A 27609-nucleotide genomic window follows, 5' to 3' on the forward strand; every position below is an offset into this window, starting at 1 on the left:
TTTAATCAACTTTTATCATCTCTTTAGTACTTTGTCATGGGTAATTAGGAGTTTCGAATAGATTCTCAAAATAGCGCATGTTTTTAACATACGGAAGTCATAAGTTGTAGGTAATTCCCGATTGACTGATGATTGACTAATTGACATTAATGGCCGGACACAGTAAATTTAAGATGGTCACATTAATGAGTCAAAATAGGAAATATTTCATTACATGTTATGTAATAATTTCTTAAATTAAAATTCTGTAATATCACAAACAATCTTAATCAACATCTTCTAAACTTGTTTCATGATTTGAACACGGTTTGAACCGACAGTGTTCTTCTTGGGCACAAATTTATTTCAAGTCAAGTATCTAAAATCTTAAATATCATCCCCGTAGAGCCAGAGCTAATTATATATGCCAGTAAAATTATTTTTCATCCTAGATTCCAATTTACGAAGAGTGAAAAGTTAAAAAATCTATTCGTTGGTTCCAATAGAAAATAAAAGAATTTAATCAAGTTCACTATTTATTATTTATCAAAAAATTACATAAGCATCTAGGAAATAAACAGAACGCGGGGAATATCACAAGGATGAAGGAATCCTTGCGTGGCTAGTGTAGTTCGTCTTTAAGTTGTGCTCCTTTTTCATGACTAATAATTGTTTTTTTCCTACATCTGAAAGTGACAAGGGCAAACTTCCGCATGACAAATTTCCAAATGACTAAATACTACGGAATAATATTATAAAGCTTGCATGTGTAAGTTTACTTATCTCGTTAGGTTCTAATGGGAATATTTACAGTACATTATATAAAAATTTACATGAATATATTTTTATTCAATACATATACCGGACGATATCAAGAAAGAGAATTGACTAATATGCTTACACTTGGCGAAGGAAGTCAACAACAGGTTCACTCGCACTGTGTATCGAATTTAAATCTGTTCCATGGTTTCCCGTAGCCTTTTTCATTTCCTTATCCACAATTAATTTTTCCCTATGTAAGAGTACACGATGCCTGATTACGTTAAAAGGCCGGAAGGAAGCGTTCAACATCTTTTCTGGAGCGGGGACATGCCGGAGGTTCTAATGGTTCGGGACTCACATTAAACTACATATGTAATACTAAGTATTATAAAAGACTATACAATACTAAACAATATTATTACTTGCTCATGTAAGTACAAGTCAGTGTAAATTTCAGCTCATATAATTTTCTCTCAACCTCGCACAAAGAATTGGTCTAGCTATTCAAAGGGGGAACGCTGCCAGTATCTTCGGAACCTTGCCTACAGAGACACCTTTTTTATTACATTTTAAGGTTAGTTATTAGGTATATTAGAATTATTATTTAATTAAATAAATCGACATATTGAAGTACTCCTGGAAAAATATTGTTATTCTATTAATGATTATTAATAGTATTAGATTATATTGTAATGTAACGAAGTGTTAATAAATAAATTAAATAAAATGCCAATACTTTTAATTTTTTTCGAAGTAATCTCCATTCCTCTCTGTAGAGAACGACGTGTACGTCGTAAAATGCAGTGGGACCATTCTTCTGTAGGGCTCTCTTCTATGGCATTTTCATACGCTTTCACCGCATCTTCAGGGCTCGTAAAGTCAATATTTTGAATTTTACCTTTAGTTATTGGGAATAAATGATAGTTGCAGGGCACCAGGTCAGGACTGTATGGCGGATGACTCATTATCGCTACACCTGCCCTAGTCAAATATTTAACAGTCCGTTTTGCGGAGTGCGCTTAAGCATTGTCGTGGTGATGGAGGGCCTGCCCCGAGGGCCATGCCCTATATATAACAAGAAACAATATTAATTAAATATTACATAAATCAAACAATTATAAATTATACATATAAATTATTCCAATCTTTTACGGCATCATATTCATTTAACTCTTATTCGAATATAGAAATACATTCTCTACTTTAATGAGGATTCTCGTCACGATTCCGGTTTTTTTGCATTTTTATGGAGTGTTTATGTTTAAATTGGTTAGTGACATTTTGCGTGCAATTTTAGTGGTTTAATGGTTATAATATTATAGTGTATATTTCTTTGGCCTTAGCATATAAGTTAATTATTTAAATATGTTCGTCTTTGTGTACTTCTTTTCAATTTAAGATGATCTTAATCGTATACAATAAAAAGATTAATTAATTAATGAAGCATTAAAAATTAAAGTAGCCACATTAATAGCCAACATTCGAATATACTTTTTGTACTTTTAAAATGCAAATCTAATATAAATATTGCTAGGTAGTTTACCATAGTTAAATTTAGTTAACCTTTCTAAACATTAGTTTTATAAGTTTTTAAAAAATAAAATCGGCTTTAAAAACGTGTTTAGTTTTAAGTTTGTTACATTCTAGGAAATAATGTACCACTATAAGTTTTTGTGTATTTTGTAATTGAGTGCATAATAAACTATTATTGATGTTATGTTTTTTCTCGTTTATGAGCCTATTATCACGGTAGGTATTTGTTTTTTTTACCTACGAATCAATATTTACTAAGTGATGGCAACCTTTTGTTAAATAATTATTATGCTCGTTTAAGATTGAAGTACTTTGAAATCGCATGGACTGCTATAAGATTTCAAGAGAATAAAATTGATCTCAAAACTTTATTACATCTATGCTTTATAACATAACGAAACGCCATACTGAAATTTCAGTAAACCATATTAAAATTAAGTTTATTCCACGTCATAAATTATGAACGAATGGGCTGTCGAGCATCGTAATTAGCTTTCGATATCCGGTTGATTTTAACTGTTTGATAATCTCGTTTCAACAATTCGCTAATATTAGTTATAAATGCGTTATTGCATTAAAGCTGTTAAATTATGTTATTTGTCGTATCGTCGTCGTTTGTTCAATTCAACCTACCTTCAATTCTACCGTTTTTATTATTGACTTAGAATTAAAAGAAACTAAATAGTAGAAATGACTTCAAAAATGGGGTGGCATCGAAAATATAAAAATAAATCAGTGGTGCTACAACCTTTTTGACTTTAACGGTCAAAACAAGATAATTTATAATAATACGCAATTAGGTGATCAGCTTCCAGTGCCTGACAAGGTCGTCGACTTTTTGGGTCTAAGACATGTCGGTTTCCTCACGATGTTTTCCTTCACCGTTTCAGAAAATGTTAACGCGCACATAGAAAGAAAGTCCATTGGTGAACAGCCGGGGATCGAACCTACGACCTCAGATAAGAGATTCGCACGCTGATGCCACTGGGCCAACACTGCTCACCGAAAATATGATAGTAGTAATTATACAGTAAAGGATTCTGTTTAAGCGTGAGTGGAAACTACTGTGGAATCATATCTAGCTCGTATCAGAATGTTTAAAGTGGTAATCGGAGAGGTTTGGCTAAAACGCGTTCTTGTGAAAGGAGGGACAAATGGGACAGGATGCCCTTGATATTTAGAGCATACATAGCTTAATCGCAATGATATAGCAAATTTATTGGTACCGAATTAAAGGTCTCTGCCGATTGTTAGAAAAATTAGCATTCTTATCTTATATATTACTAGCAGACTCGGCCAAGCGTTGCTGTGGCTAAGGTTTTTGTTATATTACATAGTAGTAAATTAATCAAGGGAGACCGTAGGAGAACTTATGTGAAACGTTGGTACCACGACACGGACCTAAACTAAACTACCTTTAACTCAGCGCCATCTGTTAGAATTGTATCATATAATAAACAAATGTTAATGTTATCGTAATTTTAGTAAGGATGCCTATTTTTTTGAAAATGAAATATAGCCTATGTCACTCAGGAATGATGTAGCTTTCCAACAGTGAAAGAATTTTTCAAATCTGCCAAGTAGTTTCGGAGCCTATTCAATTCATACAAACAAACAAAAAATCAAACCTTTCCTCTTTATAATATTAGTATAGATTAGTATAGATGATGAAACGAAGCCCGAAATATGTTCACTCTTTGCAAAATTTAGGAGTTACCTTGCACTAAAGGTACGACAAAATGCATGAAAAATGTACTAGGACATCTTTTAGTTCACTCTTAAGGACGTAAGCAGTCTTATAGCCATAATTTTATCACAGTGTATACGTGCTTTAATAGAGAAGAATGTCCGAATACTGTCGTGATGAAATTTTCACACTGTTTGGTGATTGAGTTGTAAAAAATATTTATTTATTTCCTGTGTAATTTCTAGATTATTTTTATTTAAGCTGGAGACGCACGGTATAGATTATATATTGATACATACGCACTCGCGAGCCGTAGACCGGAAGTGGGTGCGGCCTGCGGTTCGTTTGCGCTTCGTCTCATCGCTTACGTAGACCTTGATACTGATTGACTACTCGATTAATGCATCAAATTATTTCATGTTTTATAAGTGTCCACTACATTCCTCATTCATCCTTCGACTGAGGCTTTAGTGTATACAGAAAATGGATAACTTCATATAATGTACCGCGTCTTGTTAATTGTGTAGCTTTTAATCTCAAAATAACACCTGAGAATATCAAAGGTTTAAACGTGTTTTGGCCAACCTGAGGTGTGATTGCTTGGCTTTCTTATGAAAAAAAAAAGCCAAGCAATCACACCTCAGGTCAAAAACATTACAATAAACAGAGAGATTATTCTCTCTGTTTATTCAAGATCAAGTCAAGATGCCTGCTGGTGTATGTAGAAAGTCAAAAATTGTGTGAACAGTTCGTGCCGGCAATTTTTCATACACATTTAGTTTTCTACATACACTGCTTTAAAGCGTAACTAGCGTCCAAGGTAAGTGATTTGTTGGTGTTTTCTGTACTTTAGGCTTATTAACTATGCATTATATCAATAGTAATAAATAAAAACAGAATATAGTGTTGAGAAGGACATAATCTGTTTATTTTCTTTCCCATACCACCTGTAGATTATTTACATATTTATGTATGAAACATAAAAATATATATTTTATAAATGACATATAAAAACTTGTAAAAGCTAAAACCATTATACAATATAAGTAAAATAACATATATTCCTGCCGTAATACGTTAATGCAAATGCCATCATGCAGGTAACGTATAAAGTAATTATGCACATACACATATTTCAAAGAGGTCAATAAGCTGGAATACGACTGCATGCATGCATGCTCGTATGATGAGATTAAAGTACAAAATGCAGGCTTGCAAAATGCCACAATGACACGGTGAAAATGTGAGAAGGTACTTGGAATTTTGGACTTTTCCAATTCATTTTGTCGAATGTGCACAAAAGGTTTTTAAAATTGGAATTGAAAGAGACATGCGACGTATTACATGATTAAAAATATTTTTATTACATAATACACAAATTTTAAAAACAAATTTTATAAACTACATTAAATTCGGGTCAACGATATTTATATTTTATGTAAAACTAGCTGCCCCTGCGAACTTTGTTTCTTTTAGGTTTTTCTGTCAATGTTTCAATTTTTAGTTAACAAATAAAAAATTAGAATAGATCGTAGAATAGTAGAGGGTAAATATTATGATAACAAAATAAATAATAAAATTTATGGGTGGACCGTCATTACCATTCAGTTGGATGAAAAATACATATCCGATAACCGATACACACAATTTCACGAAAATCGGTCGTGCCATTTCGGAGGAGTTTACTTAAAAACATAGTGACACGAGCATTTGATATAGTAAATTAAACAAGTGACGGCGGTCTTGGAACATACATTATGTAAAAGGTTAAATATAATATAGGTAGGATAATCGTAACTAAATTATTAACAAGGTTTATGAAATCCATCCATTCATTATAGTGAATCTTTGTTAGGTTCTCGCTTACTGTCTCTGCTGGTAAAGACGACTGAATGACGTAGGTTAATGGAGTACTTTGTACCCATGTATTTATACCAGAAATCCAAGTAGGTGGGGGTTTACTACTCTTAGACATATGATTCAATAAGAAAGACAACATCAGCGTAAACCCCGTTATAACTAGCGATGTTCGAATATATATCAAAATTGATGGCGTCTCCCGATTAAGCTTAGGCATACTGTAATTTATTAATTGCAAGAAAATAAAGTGAGATAGCAAACTGAAACAGCATAATAGTAGTCGCGTCGGGCCACGAATGTCAAGTAACATCGATGATATGGTTAGCAGCATCAGTGTGATTGCCGGTGCTGTTAACATGGCTCCCAGCCCCATCGCTTGTCTCTCAACGGTTAACTCAAAGAATAGCACCTCGTTTTCATCTCCCTGTTTGTAATCCACAATATTCCAAGTGCCTCCATACTCAGCCCCGAGCATTTTCATTCCACGCCCTTCTCCAAACGTAAAAACTGCTCTTGGCAATTGTGTGTTACCCCTGTACTTAAATTCAAAACGACAGGTCTGGGTGTCGTATGGCCAATCGCTTAGCTTTGAAATACATATAATTTCATACATTGTTCTTGGCATACATATAATGCCACCACTAAAATATACCCTGCAAGTTTTAGTCCATAAATAATCGAACTCGTAGGTACTTTTTGAGTTTTGGAAATTATCCATGGGATTCCAGATATTCGATGAAGAAACTGGCAATTTATCGATGTCACCATAGTCTTTGGGGTTCCACTTGATCCGACGATCCTTCCATTTCAACAAAATCCAGCTGTAAATACTAAAGATCTCTTCACCAGCGTCGAAGGAGAAAGATTTTAAAGTAAATGTCACTGTAACATTGGTGCGTTGTTCCGGTGCCATTAGGCGCGTCTCGGGACAAACACTTTTTATATACTTATCGAGTTTACCTTCCCAGGATAATTTTGTCTCGGTATCGGTGCTTCCTCCCACAACTAGTAGTAAAGAAAGACATGTGAACAACAACATGACTGAAAGCAGAATGTCTGATTTGTAACTAGAGACTGTAACAAAGGGCGTTGCAATCTCTCAGATAAACGTAATTGATAGGCGGAACAGATATTAGAAATTTAAAACTAATACAGATGTTCACATATCTTGATTATATTTTTGCAGTGATGCGTAGACTGAATAAACTGGTCGTGTTTCTTGTCAATTGTATGCAGTAATAAACTAATTTCCATTGTTAAATTGACCTAAATTGAAACCATCTTAAAATAGGTATCGATTATTGAGTTTACATGAACATTGCTTACGTCAAATTAAATATTCAAAGCGCGTCCTCAAGCCGACTCTTCAATAACCAAATAAATTGAATCTTCCTTCTATTTCCGGATCATTTCTGCACCGATTTTTTTAAAGATGTAATTTAATTATACTGAGTATTTTATTTCTACGGTACAATCATATTGGAGTGAAAAGTGGCCAATATTTTACGAATTTTATTGTTTATTTAACAATAAGGTTGAAATTTACACACATATTTGTATTGTATTGTATTGTAGGAGGCTCACTTGATATTTAGTGATATCCCCCGCCCATGGACATTCACATTGCCAGAAGGCTCGCAAATGCGTTGCCGGCCTTTCAATTGGCACGTTGGACCCTAATAATTTAGAGTGCAGCTGGTTTCACAAAGTGGTAGTGCGCGGGAAAAATTGCCTTAAAAACGCTCAGTTGTGGATTAATTTATTTATGTACAAGTCGTATGGAGATCTTAATTTCCAAAGAATATATTGGCTATTTGAGCATTTTGCTGCCGATCATCCAAATCTGCAGAGCATAAACTTTTCCAAAAAAGTATTATGACACGCCAGTGCCTCCTTAATAAACTTTTTGTCCTAGGCGCGACAGACCATTGTGCACAGGCTGTTCCAGCACAAAGGAGTCGGTCATCCACGTAGTCCTGGAATGCGTGGCTGTGGCTTCCCAACGAAGAGAAATTCTCAGTTTCCGTGAAGCCCGTGAAGTACCCAGGAAACTTGTGAGCTCTGTTAGAGAAAGAGTTAAGCCGACTTAATTAGCCAGGGCGTCTTCCTTGGGTAGAACTAGGGTTGCCTAGCAAACCCCGAGGGCCCATCTTAAGGGCGTGTGATGGGCTGAGGTGTTTTTAGTGGGTGGGGTCTCACTACCCCTAAAAAGCCAGGGCGTCTAAGTGCGGAAATGGTCTCCACACTATACACGTTAAAATACAAACCCTCTCCGGGGAAGTCTGAGATGTATATCTGAAATTGCTTATAAAACGTGAAGAGATGTTACAGCGAGCGAGTCTCATCGATCAATTTATTTGGAAGTCTTGTAATATTTAATAGATATATAGGCTCAACTCTCATTGGCGCAGAGCCGAAGCATCGCGACGGGACGTCATGTTTCTCAACTTTAACGAGCGACGACAATGCTCGCTTTGCGCGCCCTGATCAGAAGACTTGAACCAGTTCAGAGGCAGATATATATATATATATATATAGATTCGTGAATAGTGCTTGCTTCACAGTATACTTTTTTTTTATAGAACAGGGGGCAAACGGGCAGGAGGCTCACCTGATGTTAAGTGATACCGCCGCCCATGGACACTCTCGATGCTAGAGGGCTCGCGAGTGCGTTGCCGGCCTTTTAAGAATTTGTACGCTATTTTCTTGAATTGGTTCGGAAATACTTCAGTGGGCAGCTGGTTCCACAAGGTGGTTATCATGATTGCGTTAATATCAGTAGCTAATGAGTAAGAAACTGCGTCATGCGCTCCTCCAAAGAAGCGTTTATGTGCATATGCGTCCACTTATTACCATAATACAAATTTATACCTTATTATTGAAAATAAAGAGATGCTAAAGGATGACTGTTACGTAACTTCCACTGTGCGCTAGTGTGTGTTGAGCCTTAATGGTATACATTAAAGATTACATTTATTTAATAAATAATACATGTTTACTGTTCTCGACAAAATAGCTTTCTTTTGCTTTGTGATATATTTTACTTTTTTGAATAAAAAGATGAAATGTTGTATTCAAAAAAGAGAAAAATAATTCAAACATGGTTATACGGCGTGATAGTATCGCACATGGAAATAATAGAAAAATCCTAGCATATCAATACTATGCGTGTACCTATTTTCCACACCAGAATAGAATTACTATTCTGATGTGGTAAATAGTACACGCGTCACGATTCATGTAAAAAATATTTGATTTAAAATCAAAAAACTAACGCGGAACGTGCACAATGAGGTAATATTTATTCATCTTTTTTTATATGTGTATTAAACAAATGAAGATAGTTTAATTTAATGCCGTAAATAATACACTCAAAAAAAATATTGTTTCCATGTGAAAGAAAATGAGTACAGGTAAAAATTCACCTCGCATCCAGCTAATTTAGGAAATAGAAGTAAGGTAATAACGAGGGTGGTAAGACGCTTCTGTTCGCCAACTGAAGTCGATTGTCATAATATGCTATGTATGTAATCACTTAACATCAGGTGAGCCTCCTGCCCGTTTGCCCCCTGTTCTATAAAAAAAAAAATCAGCCTCCTGTGCTTGACAAACGCCGTCGACTTTTCAGGTCTAAGACTAGCCGGTTTCGTCACGATATTTTCCTTCACCCTTCGAGCTAATGTTAAACGCACATAGAAAGAAAGTCCATTGGTGCACAGCCGGGGCTCGAACCTCCAGAGAGTCACACGCTGTAGCCACTAAGCCAACAGTTCTGCTATATTTTCTTTCAGTTCTTCATACCCAAGACCAGATGTTTATTCAAGCACTACCATGATGGAATGACGTAATTTATGAATTAAAAATCTTCTATCATAATTTAAATGGAACCAAATGGTATTTTGGCTCTCATCCAAAGTTGCAAGTTGCTCTAATAGTTATTCAATAACTGAACTAAAATATGAAGCGCTCCTTAACATCTCACTAATTTCATATAAAAATATTGAGGACTAAAATTTGATATTTCCAGTTTTTTATATACATATCTATGATAGATTTTTATGTCAAGTTAACATTGTGACTAAATTAATTTTATTACAAATGGGTGGGGTACATGGCAAGAGGAACACAAAAGTGGAGCAAGAAAGTCTCGAACCCAAGGTACAATAAACATAAAAGAAGAAGATATTTTGTAAAGAATCAGTAGATGGTACATGGCAGATAGTAGGACCGTGCTGAAAGTGGCATTTGCCAAAAAAGGCACACAGATATCTAGATTTTAATGAAATTATTGAAATATGTATAGTACCTAAAATAAAAGCCTTAATTATACATTAAGTTTTCTGTGTTTCCCGTATAAGCTGCGATTTGAATCCTGTTATCAAAATATTCAAACGCTTTTGTTAAATTTGTATAGAAGTAGAAATACCAAAAACTTTTATCAGATGTATAAACTAAATAAAGTTAACAGTAAAATATTAGAAGCTATTCACAAACGGCGAAATTACTTTAGAAACTTCTTGTTCGCAAGTAATAAAAGACACATAAAAACTTTTCTTAATTAAGCTTCTTTATGACATTAGCGGAAATGGACTGTGGATTATTAAAATTGAGTTGAATTAAAAAAAATTGCCGGTATTTAGACGATTCTGATTTAAAAAAAAAATTAATTCATTGAAAGTTTTATAATAACGTATTACCTAGTTAAATAAAGTTTATTTTAACATCATAAAAAACTAAAATGTATATATTATATATGTGACTGTGCGATTTGCGTGCGCATCGTAAAAATTTACTCTCATCATTTTTCCACAACGCGCCAAAAGAAGTATAACTTAAAAAATTCAAGCTAATCGACTTTGTGGTGCTTCATCATTTCAATGTTTGAAATTTGGTGGCAGACAGCGCATGTCATGTAAAATGAAATTGGTAGTAATATAAACTTAATGTTACAGCTACATGTATTTTTAGAGACTTCCCCGAGTAGTAAATAAAAATTAATAAGAAAACAGATGCACAGAAATCGGACTTGATACAATAATTTTCTGTCTAGCGAAACTCACTAACTCTAGATGATTATTTATGGCAATGACAGAAGCTCTCTCGTGACAAATCATGAATATTTTCATAAATTTTTTTGGCGTTAGTGGTTCTCATCTTTCGCAAAAGTATCTGTGAAAAGCCTTATGAGTTGTAATGCCACCACTGGTTTTTAATTATATACAATCATAAGAGAATATATATGAAATTGTCTTCAGATTTACTACTGCTCGCGGAAGATTACCAAGAACTCAGGAACGTTAGATTTTTTTAATTAAATGTCAACACGGAACAAAGATTCACAATTTCTAGAATAAACTATCGAAAATATAAAATATAGTGCAATAATAAAGTACGTATCGACAATTTCAGTTTGTCTCAACTTCGAAACAGGGTTTAATAGTGAAATATTGAGAACTAAAACTGGAGCATTCGCCTGCTCTGAACGCTAGTACTTTGCACCAAAATAATGATCGCAAAATTCAGATATTTATTGAAACTGTAAGCTTTATTGAAAATGGGATCGGAGATTTCTTTTATGGTATAATTTATGAACGCTTTAACAATGGAACTATCAGAACACTTGCCGCAAAAAGGTAGATAAAATATCCAATTGCTCGAATTCACGAATAGGCAGATCAAATCCTAAGTCTACATCGTTACATTCAGTGGGCATATATATATATATATATATATATATATATATATATGTATATATACCCGAAAGCAATTGCATTATGTATGCACTTTAAATATCCGCTGATGTCTTCATTCATAAGTCCAATCCTTGAAATTGTGCGTAAGAAAAATTCAATATTAAAGTTAGTAATTGAAAGCTGCAGTAACTAATCGTAGTATAGTATTTAAGTTCCCCATTAACAAAGACGTTGCTCTTACAGAATTCTGTCGTCGGCTTTATCTACATCTTTATTTGCAGAGTGATTCAAAGATTAGTATTTTACGAAGTCACTATCCCGAGCATCCGCTCGTTGATTAATGTATTTATTCTTTGATCGACTTTTCAACCGAAAAAATTGGTGAAGTTAGTATCAAAATTTAATGGGAAAAGTTGACGACAGCTATTTGCTAATGTCATTTGAAAAAGTCAATAAATAATCTTACAGTCTACATAAGAACTGTGACAAACCTGCGCCAAGTTTGTAAAGTAAAACCAACGTTTTTTATTTTGTATGAAATCTCTCTGTTCGGCTGAAGGTTCTTGTGAGTCCGGCTTTTTGAACAGCGTAGTTGCGACTGTAATGCGCTTTTTCCGTAGACTTTCGGAAGAGCGTCTCCTATTCCGGTCTCGGATTGCGCTATTGCGGGGTGTTTAATCGTCGTATCGTTAGTAAAGTTCACTCAAGTGAATGAAGTACGAATTAAGGGACTTCACTTCTCGGTGGTGTCAGTTTTTTTACCCAAATCTGACTTCTGACATCAGCTACAACGATACTAATAACGATGTTTTTGTAGTTCTATGTCATTCTGTCAATATTCGTAGCGCCGATGTTTGAACTTTGGGTACAAAAACTCATTAGAAATAGGTATCGGTGTCTCGGCAAGAGATTACCTCCTTGTTTATTTTTCCTAAGAAGCGTCGGTTTTGGTTTCTTCGATTGTTTTATTTCGTATATATAAAAATTCATTACTGTACAGCTGAATGAACTGTGCATTGAGGGTGAGCATTGAGGGTGTACTAGACACTATCTTTTCCTGAAATTTCCCTGTTTTTCTCAATTACATTCTACGAATAGGTACGTAATTAATTGTAATATGAAATAGAATCTTTATATATACAGCTCTCTCATTCCAGAATTGAGTTTAAATTTTAACAAGCTAATTATTAATTGTATTCGAATAAAATATGAGGGCACAATTTTCATGCAATAATAATTATTATCTCAAATAATAGGCTCATAGATAAAATATCAATTTATTTGCGAATTTCGAAACCATTGGTTCGTGATGTAATCGCGGTTTCTCACCACACCCTTAAACCTTTTACATCCGGCTTACTGGAAATATCACTGAATATCATTTTAGAATGAGTTTTTATACAGTAATTTTTGTATAATATAATAAGCGGTGTACGCTTTTAACGTTATTATACAATTATTATTATTATATTAGTTTTTATAGCTGCGAGCGCACAGAGCAGACGTGTTTCTACTCATTTAAATAAATTTAAAAGCTTCTCTAACCAATTACAAACCTTACGGCGACTAATTACGACAACTTCTTGCAAAATCGGGCGCGAGTGACTTACATCGTTACTGTTTGCGACCTTAAACCGGTAGCAGCTGTTTCGCCCCCCTGAGGAAGAAGGACGGAAGATCAACCGCACCGTACGCACCTGACGGCGGCGCACACGCAACTCCCACGTGAGTAATTTGTGTACAAAGATCTACAATGAGCTTACTACGCTCACCACCTGGAAGTGGCATGTGTGCGGGACGTAGCGGATCCTATCCGAATTTGTCTGAGACCCATAAAGAAACACCACATATCACTCTTCGTAATAAACGAAAATTACCCGATGATAACGAAGCGACAAAGTCTGACATTGCTGAAATAAAAAAGCAGATGTCTGTAATGCTTGACTTATTAAAATCCTCAAAAAACGAACAAACCGAAAGCATAAATAAGCTCTCGGTAAACGTTGATGCGATAAAGGCTGAGGTTAGTAATATTAGCAGCACAATGCAAAATATTATCTTAGAAAATAAAAAATTAAAAGACCAACTCTCAAAATTATCTGTTACGGCCGAAAATACAGAAAAGAAAATGGAGCTTCTTGAAGCCGATGTTAATAACTTAAAAAATATGCCTCCTTTATCTTCTATCCAAACAACTACACATGATGAAATCTTCACCGAAATCGAAGAACGAAAACGCCGAGCCAAAAATATTATAGTTGCTGGAATTCCTGAATCGCGCAGTGATACTGCAACCAGCCGACAAGATCACGATAAGGCAGAAATACTGCGAATTACTGAACTAATACATAATAGTTACCCACAACCTACTAAAATATTTCGTCTCGGGAAGTATAAATCGAAGAAAAATCGTGCAATAAAAGTGTGTTTCCCATCTGAAGACATAGCAAAAGACATACTACGTAATAGGAATAAAATTGACAAAGAACACATCAAAATATTTTCGGATCAAACTCCCTATCAACGGAACTACCTTCAGAATTTAAAAGAAGAGCTGCAGCAACGTACTTCAAATGGAGAAAGTGGTCTTAATATCAAATATATCAAGGGCACACCTAAAATAGTTTCATGTCAGGAAACTACAATAAAGGAAACTTCAAAAAACTGACGTCGAGTCAAGAGAATATAACTTACCAGATAACTAACAATTACACAGATGTTATTTTTACAAAAAAATCCCTGAAATTTTTTTATGCCAACTCTCGGAGTATTGTCAAACCTGGAAAATTCGATGAGCTTAGGTGTATTATCGCTTCTCTGAAAGTAACCATACATATTATTATACTAACGGAAACCTGGACTAAGAGTGAAGATGAGGCAAGAATGCTCCAGATACCCTCATATACCCATTACTATAACTACAGACAGAATAAAAGAGGAGGTGGAGTGTCAATATTTGTGCACAACAACTTAAAACATCACCTCGTTGAAGAAAAATGCGTGGATGACACTCATTATCTCTGGGTATATGTAAAAAAATTTTCTTTAAATATTGGTGCCATTTACAAGCCCAATAAAATGAATGTAGATGACTTCCTTGAGATATACTCACAACAATTACACAAATTAAAACGAACAATAGTCTTTGGCGATTACAACTTGGACCTACTCAATCCGGACTCAGCGACTCGCAAGTATAAGAACACTCTAAAAGAGAATAACTACAAAATCCTTAACAAAATAAGCCCAAAACATTGTACCCGCGAAACAAACTCAACCAAAACAATGTTAGACCATGTTTCTTGTAATTTAAGTGAAAATAATTTTCATATTGTCACGGCGGAATCTTCAATGTCCGACCACAAACAAATACTCTTAGAGATAAAGCAATACCAACCACCAACTATCATTAAACAGCAATACAACGCAGTTGACCTCAGTAAACTATATCGACTCCTGGATCAATATCCTAAAAATCATGAAAACGTAGAGTATAATGAACTGGCAAGGAAATTGCAATCCTGTTTAAATAAGTGCAGAATTACAAAAGTTAAATTTTTGAATCCGCCGCGGCAAGACTGGATTAAAAAAGATCTATTAGAAGAGATAAATAGAAAGAATATATTATGGCAAAAATATAAAACAAATGCGATGGACACGAATTTAAAAGCCGAATATGAACATATAAAAGCTAGAGTATCACACAATATAAGAAAATCGAAAAGTGAATATTATTGTAAAAGGTTTGAAGAAAACTCTAGTAAACCAAGAAAAATGTGGCAACTCATAAATGAATTATCTAAAAATAAACTGCATAGTAGAACTGGCCCGGACAAACTTGAAACGGAAGCTGGTACTATTACTGACAAAAAAGAAATATGTGAAAGTTTTAACTCATATTTTTCGACCATTGGCTCAACCCTAGCAAATATGATTTCTAAAAAATCAAAAGTTATTCAAATTTTAGAAGAATGTAGGCTAACTGATAGAACAGAATTGCGATTTCTGAAACCAGTAACTACGAAGGAAGTTATTACCATAATTAAAAATTTTGACTGTAATACTGCATCTGGCATTGATGGTATTAGTACAAAATCAATTAAATGCGTAAAAGACATAATTGCCACAGAACTAACACTCTGCATTAACTATCATTTGGCACGAGGTACTTTTCCCAACGAGTTAAAAGTTGCAAAAATTGTACCAATTCATAAGGCCGGAAGTAAATTTGACCCGTGCAATTACCGCCCTATATCAGTTCTCCCAGTGCTTTCTAAGGTCTTTGAGAAGATTCTTTATAAGCGCCTACACTCATTCCTTAATTCAAAAGATTTCTTTTACCAAAAACAATATGGATTTAGAGCCCAATCAAATACCCTCGCTGCTACAATTGACCTCGTAACCAAGATTAAAAATAAAATTGATCAAAAACAACTTGCCTTAGGTATATTTATCGATCTAAAAAAAGCGTTTGACACCATCAGTCATGAAAAATTATTACAAAAACTTGAACTCACCGGTGTTACAGGCAAAGCACTTGAAATTTTTAAATCATATATGGAGAACCGTACACAAATAGTAAAAATAGGTGAATATGAAAGCAATCCCTGTGCCCTGAATTATGGCGTTCCCCAAGGATCAATATTAGGCCCCCTCCTGTTCCTTACTTATATTAACAGTATCTTTGAGTTGGGTCTCAAAGGAGACATCTCCCTTTATGCAGACGATACAAGTCTCTTTTACTTTGGAAACTCGGTCGAAGTTCTAGTAGCCGACGCTCAAAATGATCTCAATCTCTTACATGAGTGGTTTCAGTCAAATCTTTTAACTATTAATATTACAAAAACGAATTATGTTATCTTTGCAGCAAAAAATAAAAAAATAAATAATAATTTCGAACTAAAAATAGACGAAAAACTACTTGAACGAAAAACCAAAGAAAAATATCTCGGACTAACTTTGGACAGTAACCTAACCTGGAAGCCACACTTAGAAAAAATCAAACTTAAACTAATCCCACTCACAGGTGCACTACGAAATATAACAAATTGTCTCCCTCGAAAGGTGCGATATCTTATCTATAATTCTTTGGTAAAGCCTCATATCGACTACCTCATTGAGGTGTGGGGTACTGCAGTGAAGTCTTATCTAGATTCAATTCAAAGAGTTCAGAATAAATTAATAAAAAATTTATTTAACTATAAATTACGGACACCAACTAAAAAGATATACGAAGAAACAAAAATAATGAACATAAAACAAACGTACATATACTACACTTGTATTCTAATACGTAAAATATTAAATAAGGAAATTAATTCCAATATAACATTTGTAACAAAACAACAGACACGAAAGATTAACTTAAGACGCGCTAGTTACTTGGTGACGCGCCCTCCTAGAACTAACTATGGAAAAAGAAATCTGGAGTTTGAGGGTGTTACAATTTATAATAAGTTACCATCGGTTATAAAAGGAGAACAAAGTTATGCCCGGTTCAAAAAGCTGTTAAAAGCACACACAGTTAATACATACAAATAAGTGATTAAATATATGTATATATAAATAAAGCAATACACCCCATTTGGATTAGATTTACACCGCTAAAGTTTAAATATTAATTATTAATTACTTCTATTAGACAAAAACAAATAAAACCCAATAGGTACATAAAATATTTTATGAACCCATATAAATCATATAAATGTATTTACCTAAAATATCTAAATAGAACAATAAACTAAAAATAAAATAGTCTTATTAAATATATATATAATATAATATAGTATAGCATAATATAATACATATAATATAATGTATAAATATGACATATAAATATATATAATATAATATAATAAATAATGTATAAATATAAAAAGTAATTAATATAAACCTGTTATATCAGGCTATGCCATCAATGCCACATCCAGTAATAAGTCCAATCCTAAACCTATGTATTTGCTTGGTTGACCGTTTCGAGTCTGTTGTGTCTACCTGCATTTTTGTTACTGTATTTGTTTTGTTAATTTTAGTATAGGTACCTTCTGTGCGTTCTAGTAATAATTATTAATTAGTCTTGTAATGTTTTTTTCTCAGTAAGCGAATTTTTTTAATTCATATGAGAAATAAAGTTATTCTAACCGTATATTAAATACTCTTGAACCTATATTTCCAACGTGCGATACAACTTTACACGTCATTCAAAATATTCTTTTCTTAAATTTCTTATTTGATTTAATTACAATAATCAATATATTTCACTAGTTATAGTCGAAGCTAATATTATAAAGAGGTAAAGTTTGTGAGGTTCTAGAGAGGTTTCTTCTTTTAATTTTTTTCCAATATAATAAAACATAATTTTTGATTGTCTTAAATTATATACATGTACCCATAATGATTTCGATTTTCACCTGTCTTAAATGATTAATGAGGAAGGTTATTTATTGTTGCTTATACCCAAATTAGTGTATTTGTAATGTGCGTCCCCTATTGGGAATAGAGTTCAAAACCTCATGATTTGCAATTGAACATGGCATCCACAAATCCGATAAGGAAAATGATTTGATCTGTTTTTTTATATATATATTTTTGATTACCATTCGAAATGGTTTCACAAGTATTCATTTATCTATATATATCTAACATATACCTATTTTATTTTTGCATATATAAAGAAAAAAACACAACGTATTGTTTACAACTCGAAGTTAAATAGTGCTTATCTACATCCCCAGCCAGTCCTTTTAAAGAAACGCTTAAATTATTTGTAGTATATTTTATGTTATATTTGTACCAGGCAGCAATATAATGTAAACTGTATGAAAGCACCCCCTCGAGTGTGCTGTGTTATTGATATTGGTATTATAGGATATGCCAAAATTGAATTACGTTTATGACAGTAGCTTTCTTTACATTTCTGTACGAATACTTCTGTTGTTTTTATATCACCTAATTCTTCAATTCCTCTATACTACTCTATACTATTATTATGTGTGTTGTTGTCATGTTTTATTTTTATTTTTTGTATCATATGGTTGTATAAGTGTAACCTGTTGTGTATGCATCCAGTGTGTTTGTATTGTGTTTTATTTTTGACTTTGTTTTTATTATAAAGATGTCTCTATTTGGTTTCCGAATAAATAAATAAATAAATTCATTTTAGTAACTTTATATAATAAAGATCCGAAAGTTAGTACGTAAAAAGCTTATTTTTAAAAGAAAAAGAATATTCCACTGAGGCCAACATCGCAACTCTCTCACAAGCTAGCAAGTTCACGATATTCGTAACACCGATAAAGATGACATTACAACACACATTCAAATAACTCAATATTAAAACACATAAATAAACACTTAAATTGTATAATAACTAACGTATAACTGCTAACGTATTAAGTAGTTTAAACACATATCCCTTTCACTCTTAAATATCTTCGGTCATAATATTTTGTTTCTCGAGATATTTATTTATTCAACTTCACCACATCTATGATATATGTTAAAAATCTTTTATCTAAAATTTATCACAATTTGGGTAAACATAAATGTTAATAAACAGATATAATTAAAATACCAGATTTTTTTATTAACCAGAGAAAAATAAAATTACCAGCAAAACAGCGCGTTTGGTACGAGATAGGCACTAAGCAATGTTTTTTTTATTTAATCAGCCACTCCCGAATATATCCAGCTCCGGATAAGTACAGTTTAATCCGTTATAATTGTGAAGAACTCGAAAGAGCGGTACGTAAACTCCTAGATTGGTTTTGCTGAGGAAATTTTAAAATTACGTATACAAATATAAACATTTCTGAGGTAATTATTAATACACTAATAGCTTGTCAAGATTTTTACCTTTATCCGTATTATAACGAATTAACTGAAAATTGTACGACCAATAAATGTCAATTCATTGTTTAATGTACACTAAAAGCCATCACATAAATTTAATTAGTTAAAGTTCAGTACATCGGAGTAACCTCTTAGGATTACACCCCACTATATTAAGGCTCAGAATCCCTGTTAAACCGATTACAGGCCCCAAACTGTGAACTTCATTGGCAAAACCCATTCGGTCATCAAGGGTTAGAGCATTTACATTACAAATAATAGTTTTTAAAACAGACAGCTTGGGAGGCTATTATGGCATGTTGTGGAGGACATGAGACCGCCAAGTAACTTACGTGGAAAATGGAGGCCGTATATTGTGGAAGACGTACAAGTTATGGAAATCATAAACTGGATGCCAAAATTATAAAATAGGACCGCTAGAGGTTGACTCGACCTGTCCATGGCCGGATTGGTAGCACCTCGGCAGTTAAATCAGCAATCGAGTCTCGAAGCCTAGCCTTCTTTTGTTTTTTTTTAATGTAACTGGAGGCAGACAGGCTGGAGGCTCACCTGATGTCTGATAATAGCCTAGTGGCGAGGAGTATGTTCAAATCCCTATCAGCAGGGCCGAATAAAATATCGTGCTAATCATCATAAATGTCCCACGACTGTATCAAGCACATAACTGCTTTACCGATACATAGTCAAAGTCGAAAATGTTTTTTTTTTAAAGATTAAGTGTACTGTATTAAAAATTGTGCTAAAGTGTTTTCTTTACTAAACAGTGTTATGTAGTAAAAATAATACTAGTCATTTCGAATCCATTTTCTATATAATCCAGGCAATCCGTCCATTAAGACCTCTATTGATTTCGTATCGCGCACAAAATATCCGATTAATCTTCACTCGCAGGTTTTTCCTATGATTGGATTTCGATAGTGCATTTATCGAACCGGTAAATAAAATCAGATGGCGCGAAAATTATTATGAAGACTATTATTATAGCGTGAATTTATTATATGGAAATACGATCCTCTGGTGTGATGCGGAATACTTAAGTTTTTCATATGTTTAATGTACATACTAAATACTATAAAATGATTTTTTTAAATAATTATAATATTCAATAAAGAGTTGTGTTTTCTGAGGACTATTATGTGTTGAACTGTTTAACAAATATGCTTTTTGTAATTTTGTATTACCAATTCATAGACTAATGACTGAATCTGTGAAATTAGTTTTTATGTTAATTGATATATTTATTACCTTGTCAAACAAAATTTTAAAAAAATGCGAACTTAGAATGTAAAGTGAGTAGAGTAGTAGTAGTGTAGAGTGAATGTGACAGATGACAGATTAAACTGTGCGTTTAGATTGGGATTGGTCCAATGAACGTCATGATGTATCGTGTCACGTGCTAACGGACTTAATATGCTCTTAACAAATAAAACGGAACGTGCATTCGCAATCTATGAGCTTTGCTAATGATACATCGGCTAGTTTTAATAGTCCAGTTTCTTATTCTCCAATCTCGCTCTTACAACTTTATCACGAATATTGATGAAATTATTGATGTGTTTTACAAGAATACCTACTTACCGTAGCTTTGTTTTGCAAATAGTGTTAGTGGTTTAAGTTTTCATTTTGTTTGCTTATTACTGTTATTTTTATCTGGTTTTGTTTTATTTTATTTCTGTTTATTTTTTGGTAGTTTCTTTAGTTATTTCCTTTGATATATTGCTTAAATTCTAATATAATTGATGTGTGTGTGTGGTAAATTTGTTTGTTGTATTTTTTAGGCATACACATTGTTTTAGAATGTATATATAAATAAATGAAATACATTGAAGATGCTGGTGAAGTGAGATTGCTAAATTGAATCCAAATGTTTCTTACCTGAAACGTATTGGAATCGCAAGACCGAACGAAAGTACGATAATTTTGTTGATGGTAATTAAGTTTGAAATTACTGCCACTGACTGACTTTCTTCGACTAATGATTTAAATATATTAAAATAATATGTCAATTACAATAAGCTACTGCTTTTAATACATATAATTAATCAACTACTATCAATACCCCGTCATACCGAAAAATGACATTTAAACCTAAAATACATAAATTTATATAATAAGTATTGTTGTGACACCTAGATTTTATAAAAACCTTTTCAGAATCGCTTATGTTGTCTGTGGAAATTTTGACGGTTAAATGGTCCTATTTCGGTTCCATCACGAGGTACGATATTTCAAACAAATTGAATAAACGAAATCTACTTACCGCTAAGGTCACGTGTCATGGTATGAACAAGCGATGTTGTTCCACATGGTACAAAATTGTTTTAAATAACATTATTTAAAATACATGCATTTAATTAAATAAGACATAACGTTTCCACGTATTTATAATAAAATGTTGGGTTGTATAAAAATATTTTTTTAATAGTTTTAATTTAAACTAAATAACTAGAAAGTTACAAGTACCTAAATAAGTTTTTACTACATCAAGAGCCTAAGATACACGTACATATGTTGTCTTTTTCGGCAAAAACTTGAATATGGTAAGAAGCAATTTTAAAAAAATCAGCTACGCTACAACCTCTTTAGTTCCTGGCCTCAGATGTCTGAATCTGTTTCATGATCATTCTTAAATCTAATAGGCAAGTAGGTGATTAGCCTCCAGTGCCTGACACACGTCGTCGACTTTTTGGATCTAATACATGTTTCCTCGCGATGTAGAAGGAATTTAAGCTTGTTCAGTTATCTGACTTCAAAAAGATTTTAATAACCCTATAAGCTATGGAAAGTCCCCATTATGAAGTAAACACAGTAATAATCCCTCTATCCATTTAGTGACGATAAACCGCGCACAAAGGCAATCCACGCGAATTTAATTGTTTTGTTAATATCTACCTACTTCAGATGGAACACTGAAATCAAATTATACGTGAACCAGACGTTATAAAGACATTATGAATATGTACACCAACCAAGAATACAATAATATTTATACACAATAAATAAAAGTTCTCGAAACTAACTTGTTATTTGTGCGCTGTTCCTGAGAATCTCCCGTATGTATAACATTATTTAGACTTCACCTCCATGAAGAGGATAAAATTTCATTTATTAATACAATTATTCAATATAAGTATTTTACGTATAGTACAAATAAATATTTTACGTATGTAATGTATGGTAGAAATAATGTTGTAGATTAGGGCTGTTAAAAATAATTTGGTGTAGATAAAATCAATAAATTATAGTATTGTCTTTTATTAACATAACTTTTACACATTTGAAGAAAAACACTTTTTTAACCACCGTGTCACAGTGACCACGCACGCTGTAAAGCACTCGAAACGTCGGTTAAATTTAAAATTATGTTTAAATAATTATAAGTTTACAATAATACACAACTTTAATCCTTTAAAAAAGTGTTTTTCTTTAAATCAATCAATTAGTTTTGGGTTAATGTAGTTCGAAATTAAAATGAATGCACAATAATAAAAAAAATTAAATATGATAAGGGTACAGTATTATTTTGGTTTAGTTTTTTTTATATTTTATTTTTTACTAGCTTTATTGCTAGTACGAGTATAAAAATAACAAGCAAATATTATTTCAACTCCGAAGTTCGAAATTCAAATGACCGTGTCTAAACCGCATACATAAATTTTACGATATGAATAATGTTCTATAAAGCAATTATGTTGTTGATGACGTATTTCTTCTTTGTTTAAGAAGAGAAGGAAATATCGAGACAAGAGAGTAAATACAGTAGCCTTTCGTATTATTTATTCTGAGCTTTCTGTCTAGACTGGGTCTGTACAAATACATTTTGTTAATGGAAACAAAAATCAGCAATTTTCCAGTCAAACGATTATTTAAGAAGAATAGAAAATATTTAAAAGATAATGAATATTAGTAAGGCTTAATATTTTTCAGTTGAATGATTTCTTTAGTTCATGGGCTTCGTTTTTTATATATGGAATTGCAAGAGGCCGTTCTGCCAAGAAATTTGCTTGTGTCGCTGAGTCCCAGACTTTGTATTCTGCTCTTTTTTAATGATTGACCGCCCCGATTGAAAGCAGTGTTGCTGCGATTCTCATACATAGGTGGAGTCATGCTACTGTTGTCGAAACTATTTTCATCCTGAAGACTGAATAGGGCTATTCATGTAATCCATAATTTAAAATGTAGTTAATCTCTTAGAGATAAATTAATTCCTATAATATAAATATATTATAGGAATAAACTTTATTATACAATATAATATAATTTTAATTAAGCAACCTTGTATGAAAATTAATAGAAAAAAATAGCTTTAATTTGATATATAATAAATATCCGTTATAAACGTATAAATTTATCGTAATCATACCTGTTTACACAGAGGTGCGGCCAGGTGCGCAACGGCAACCGTGATTTTTTAGAATCTTCATATTAATTACCGTGATGTAGACCTTATTTTAATTAAAAATGAAATAAACTAAATTTTGTACCATTTAAAAACGCCTTTCACAAATTGCACAGCAATGTTACTGGAAATACCTATTTAAGTAATTGACTAAAACACAAAACATGCAATTATATCTTTAACTTACTTATTTTGTGTTTCAAATAATACAGGTGCCATAAATAAACGTTAAGCCTAAATTGGGCGAAGCAGGTTAATCTCAGAAAATTAATAAAAATGATATGTGTGGTTAGCTAATTAGTTTGTGTTATTTTTTTTGTATTTCTTTAGATAAAGGTTATATATTTTTTATATAAGTTTTAGTTTAAGTAATATTACTTTATATTCACCACTTACGTATAACAATAGAATATGAGCGAAATAATAGAATGATAATTGCTATACAATTAAACAATCGAAGTGAATGCCTACGTCTATGCTCTCGGGGTGTAACTCCCATGTTTTAGTTAATAAGATGAAGAGAGTGCCTGCGTCCGGCTATACTCACGAGGTGTGACTCCAATTTAGGAAATCGTACTGCTTATAAGTGATCCAAGTGTACAACTAGGGCACGTACATACTGAGTAAATTATCACGTTTGTAAATGAGCAAAATGTACGAACCTTGGCACGTACATACATAGGGAATAATCACGTTTATACTAAGAAGCCTGAGTGAGCAGAATGTACAGCCTTGGCTCGTACCCACTTCTTGCACCTTACTCATCAAATCTATTTTTTTAGTTATTTCCTTACTAAGGTTGCCGTAACGTATCGCTTGTTAGCGATAAGGCCGCCCGTTGCATCTCTAATAATTTTTATGAATTGTTTTATTTTTTCTCTAATGCAACGATTATTATGTACGTATTTTTAAAATTATTGCTATTAAAAAAGCAATCGAATGTTTGCACCCCGAGTTGTTCTTTCTTTTTGTTCTCCTACAATCCTAACTTCTTTTCATTTTAATGTTACCGTTAATAAGCCTTCAGTTTACGACAAACAAAAGTTACTTACTGAATGACAACAATGGCCTGATTTTTACATGCAACTAGCCGACCGCAAAAAACTTTGTAGGTTTAACAACCTTAAACATGGCGCATTTAGTCCGAATTCCACTTTGGAATATAACTGATCTTTTATATTGAGTTTTAGGACTTTTATCGGACTATATATAAGATGTGAATCTTGTTAATATGTAGCGTTATTCTGACTTAGACAATTTAAGAAATACAACTAAATATCTTATTACCTAGGCGCTAGCAACGATATAAATAATCATCTCTTGGATAAAGATTATCGGATATATTATACACATATGTAGACCCATAAAGACGATATTATATTATATATTTATCTGTTAGATATATCAGGAAATGTACGAGTCAATTGAACGTCGATTATTATTTTTACTTAATTAATTGTGATTTCTTTTTTTACTTTTGAGAATAATTTTTTTTTATTCGATTTATATTGTTAATATTTTATTGTTTAATTTGGCATCATTACTTAACGAATAAAATATTGTTACGAATAAGCCAAACAAATGTTTCGAGTGGGGTCGAGGCGCCATCTTGAATTTAGACAATGCGTTCAGTGAACGCTGACTGAGTATTCAGTGGAGCACTGTGGTGATTAGACGTTGGACCGAGTTGCGATTTGTGGTCTGGTTTGTGGAGTAGATTAAGATTATACGATAATAATTTAGTATTATTGTCAATGTCATAAGGGATCAATCTAAATACTGCTGAATTCGTATATTTTGTTCGTACTTTACCCACATTTCGCCCACTAAGCCCGCTTATGATAATGTCCATATCGATGGAGTGACATTATTTTATTTATCTGGTTATATATCCTATATCTTAGCTAAATTCTGTACCGTCGATAGGAATCCCTTTGTAGGTAACGGCCTCCTCCAGCTTTTTCCAACTGACTCTGTCCATGCTATCACTTACAATAATAATAATCCAGTGACGCAACAACCCAGTATCAAGCCATATTAGTATAAGAAGGTTATATGTCTGGCACAGTCGGAGATTTCTGGATTTGGATTCTGGATTTAGAGACATTCCGGACATCTCAAGATGTTTTCCTGTACAGAACGAGCGTGTTTACATTGCGCACATAGATAAAAAGTCCATTGTACTGCCGGGATCCAACATACAACCTCGGGGATGAGGTACATGAGGCTCACCTGATATTAAGTTACACTCTCAATGCCAAAGGGGTCGCGAGTGCGCTAGCCTAAGAATTGGTACGCCCTTGTTTTGAGCTTGCCTACACTGCTTTTACTATGTTACGTTATATATGATAAATTATAAATCAATTAATTTGTGAAATTTTCATAAATAAAGATATTTTTTTGTATTTCTTGCAAACCTGAGCTGAAATTGAATTCACCAACGTTTGTAGTTTCACTAGAAGTATATATATATAAACAATATTTATAAAATTATGACGTTAGCGAGTTAGATTCTCAGAGTAACCTTTGTAACATAGGTACTACCACTATGTGGAACCAGCTTCCCTCTGAAGTATTTCCAAACCAATTCGGCCTAGGGTCCTTAATAATAGAGCGTACCAAATCTTGAAGGACTGGCACTTGCTAGAATTGTGAATGTGTGTATCACTTAACATCGTGAGTCTCCTGCCCATATACCTCCTATTACATAAAAAAAGCATATTAGTAACAATATTGAGGTGTAGTCAAAAAACTTTAGGCGCATTTTTTCAATATGGCGGCGTGAGCAGTAAGAATTATAAACTTAATTCGAAAACATCAAAACTGAAGAAATTTCAAGAAAAATATACATTTCAGATTTACAAACAATATATTTAACGACCGTTAACAAAGCTAAAGATGTTATATGTATAGAGGTAAGTGCATACATTAGTATCATTGTATCCTCGTTCCGTATAATTAGAGCAATTACGAAGATTTAATTTAATTATCTCATTAGTAGCGCTGAATCGCACCATTAGTGTATAATTTATTACATTTATCAACCTTAATAATACATGTTTATTTGTAATGGAAATGGAATAAAAAAAGAAGCCATCTGTTTTTTTAAAGGAATTACATATTTTTAAATTTTTGCATATCTTCAGAAGTCTACTAGGTATGAGGGTGTGCAATTATGTAATCAATTACCGTCTAAAATTCGCAATATTAGCGCGTTTGACATATTCAGAAAGGCATCAAAGATACATGACGAAACATAGTAGACTAAAATTTGGACGGCTAATGGCGTATCTCGCTCATATATACATATTAAGTTTCGCATGTAAATAAAATACATTTTTGTAATGAGAAATAAAGTTAAGTTTTATTAAAGAAATGTATACATCGATTTTGTAATGAGAAATAATGTTCTTTAAACATTAAAAATGTATAGATCGCAATATATTATTGAAAAACTTATAAATTATTATTGTGTCTTGTATTAAAGATAGTACCTGGATGGCCGAGCTTTGCTCGGTATTTTTATTTTTTTATAAATTGTGTTTTTTGGAAATTATATTTAAGTACGAATTACATACTAATAAAATGATGAAATATAAACAGTATAGAATATATATGCTGAATTGCTTTAGTGTTGTTGTGTCGTTAAAGCAATTTAAACAAAAAATAGTATTATTTTTCGCCGATAGATGTCAGGAAGATACATTTTTCAGTTTAAATTGGGACTACTCAAACACTACCTTTTTGTTTTTTTCTATCATTTATTCCTAGCTAGATCGGTTTATCGCCCCCGAAACCCCCCGTATACTAAATTTCATGAAAATCGTCGGAGCCGATCCCGAGAT

At 32.9% G+C, this 27609-nt stretch overlaps 2 protein-coding genes across 2 annotated transcripts; one reads left to right on the forward strand and one right to left on the reverse strand.

Moving 5' to 3' along the window:
* Positions 1-4965: 4965 nt before the first annotated feature.
* LOC111001513 (neuronal acetylcholine receptor subunit beta-2-like) lies at positions 4966-6873 on the reverse strand. The gene has a single exon (XM_022271439.2). The coding sequence runs from the start codon at positions 6858-6860 to the stop codon at positions 5685-5687; it is 1176 nt and encodes a 391-aa protein (XP_022127131.2). The 5' UTR covers positions 6861-6873; the 3' UTR covers positions 4966-5684.
* A 7524-nt stretch (positions 6874-14397) lies between these two features.
* Positions 14398-17484, forward strand: LOC123690046. The gene is made up of 2 exons (XM_045632546.1): positions 14398-16642; positions 17420-17484. The coding sequence occupies exons 1-2, from the start codon at positions 14398-14400 to the stop codon at positions 17482-17484; spliced, it is 2310 nt and encodes a 769-aa protein (XP_045488502.1).
* The last annotated feature ends 10125 nt before the right edge of the window (positions 17485-27609 follow it).

The sequence above is a fragment of the Pieris rapae genome, chromosome 20 (genome assembly GCF_905147795.1).
Source record: "Pieris rapae chromosome 20, ilPieRapa1.1, whole genome shotgun sequence".
Classification (NCBI taxonomy): Eukaryota; Metazoa; Arthropoda; class Insecta; order Lepidoptera; family Pieridae; genus Pieris; species Pieris rapae.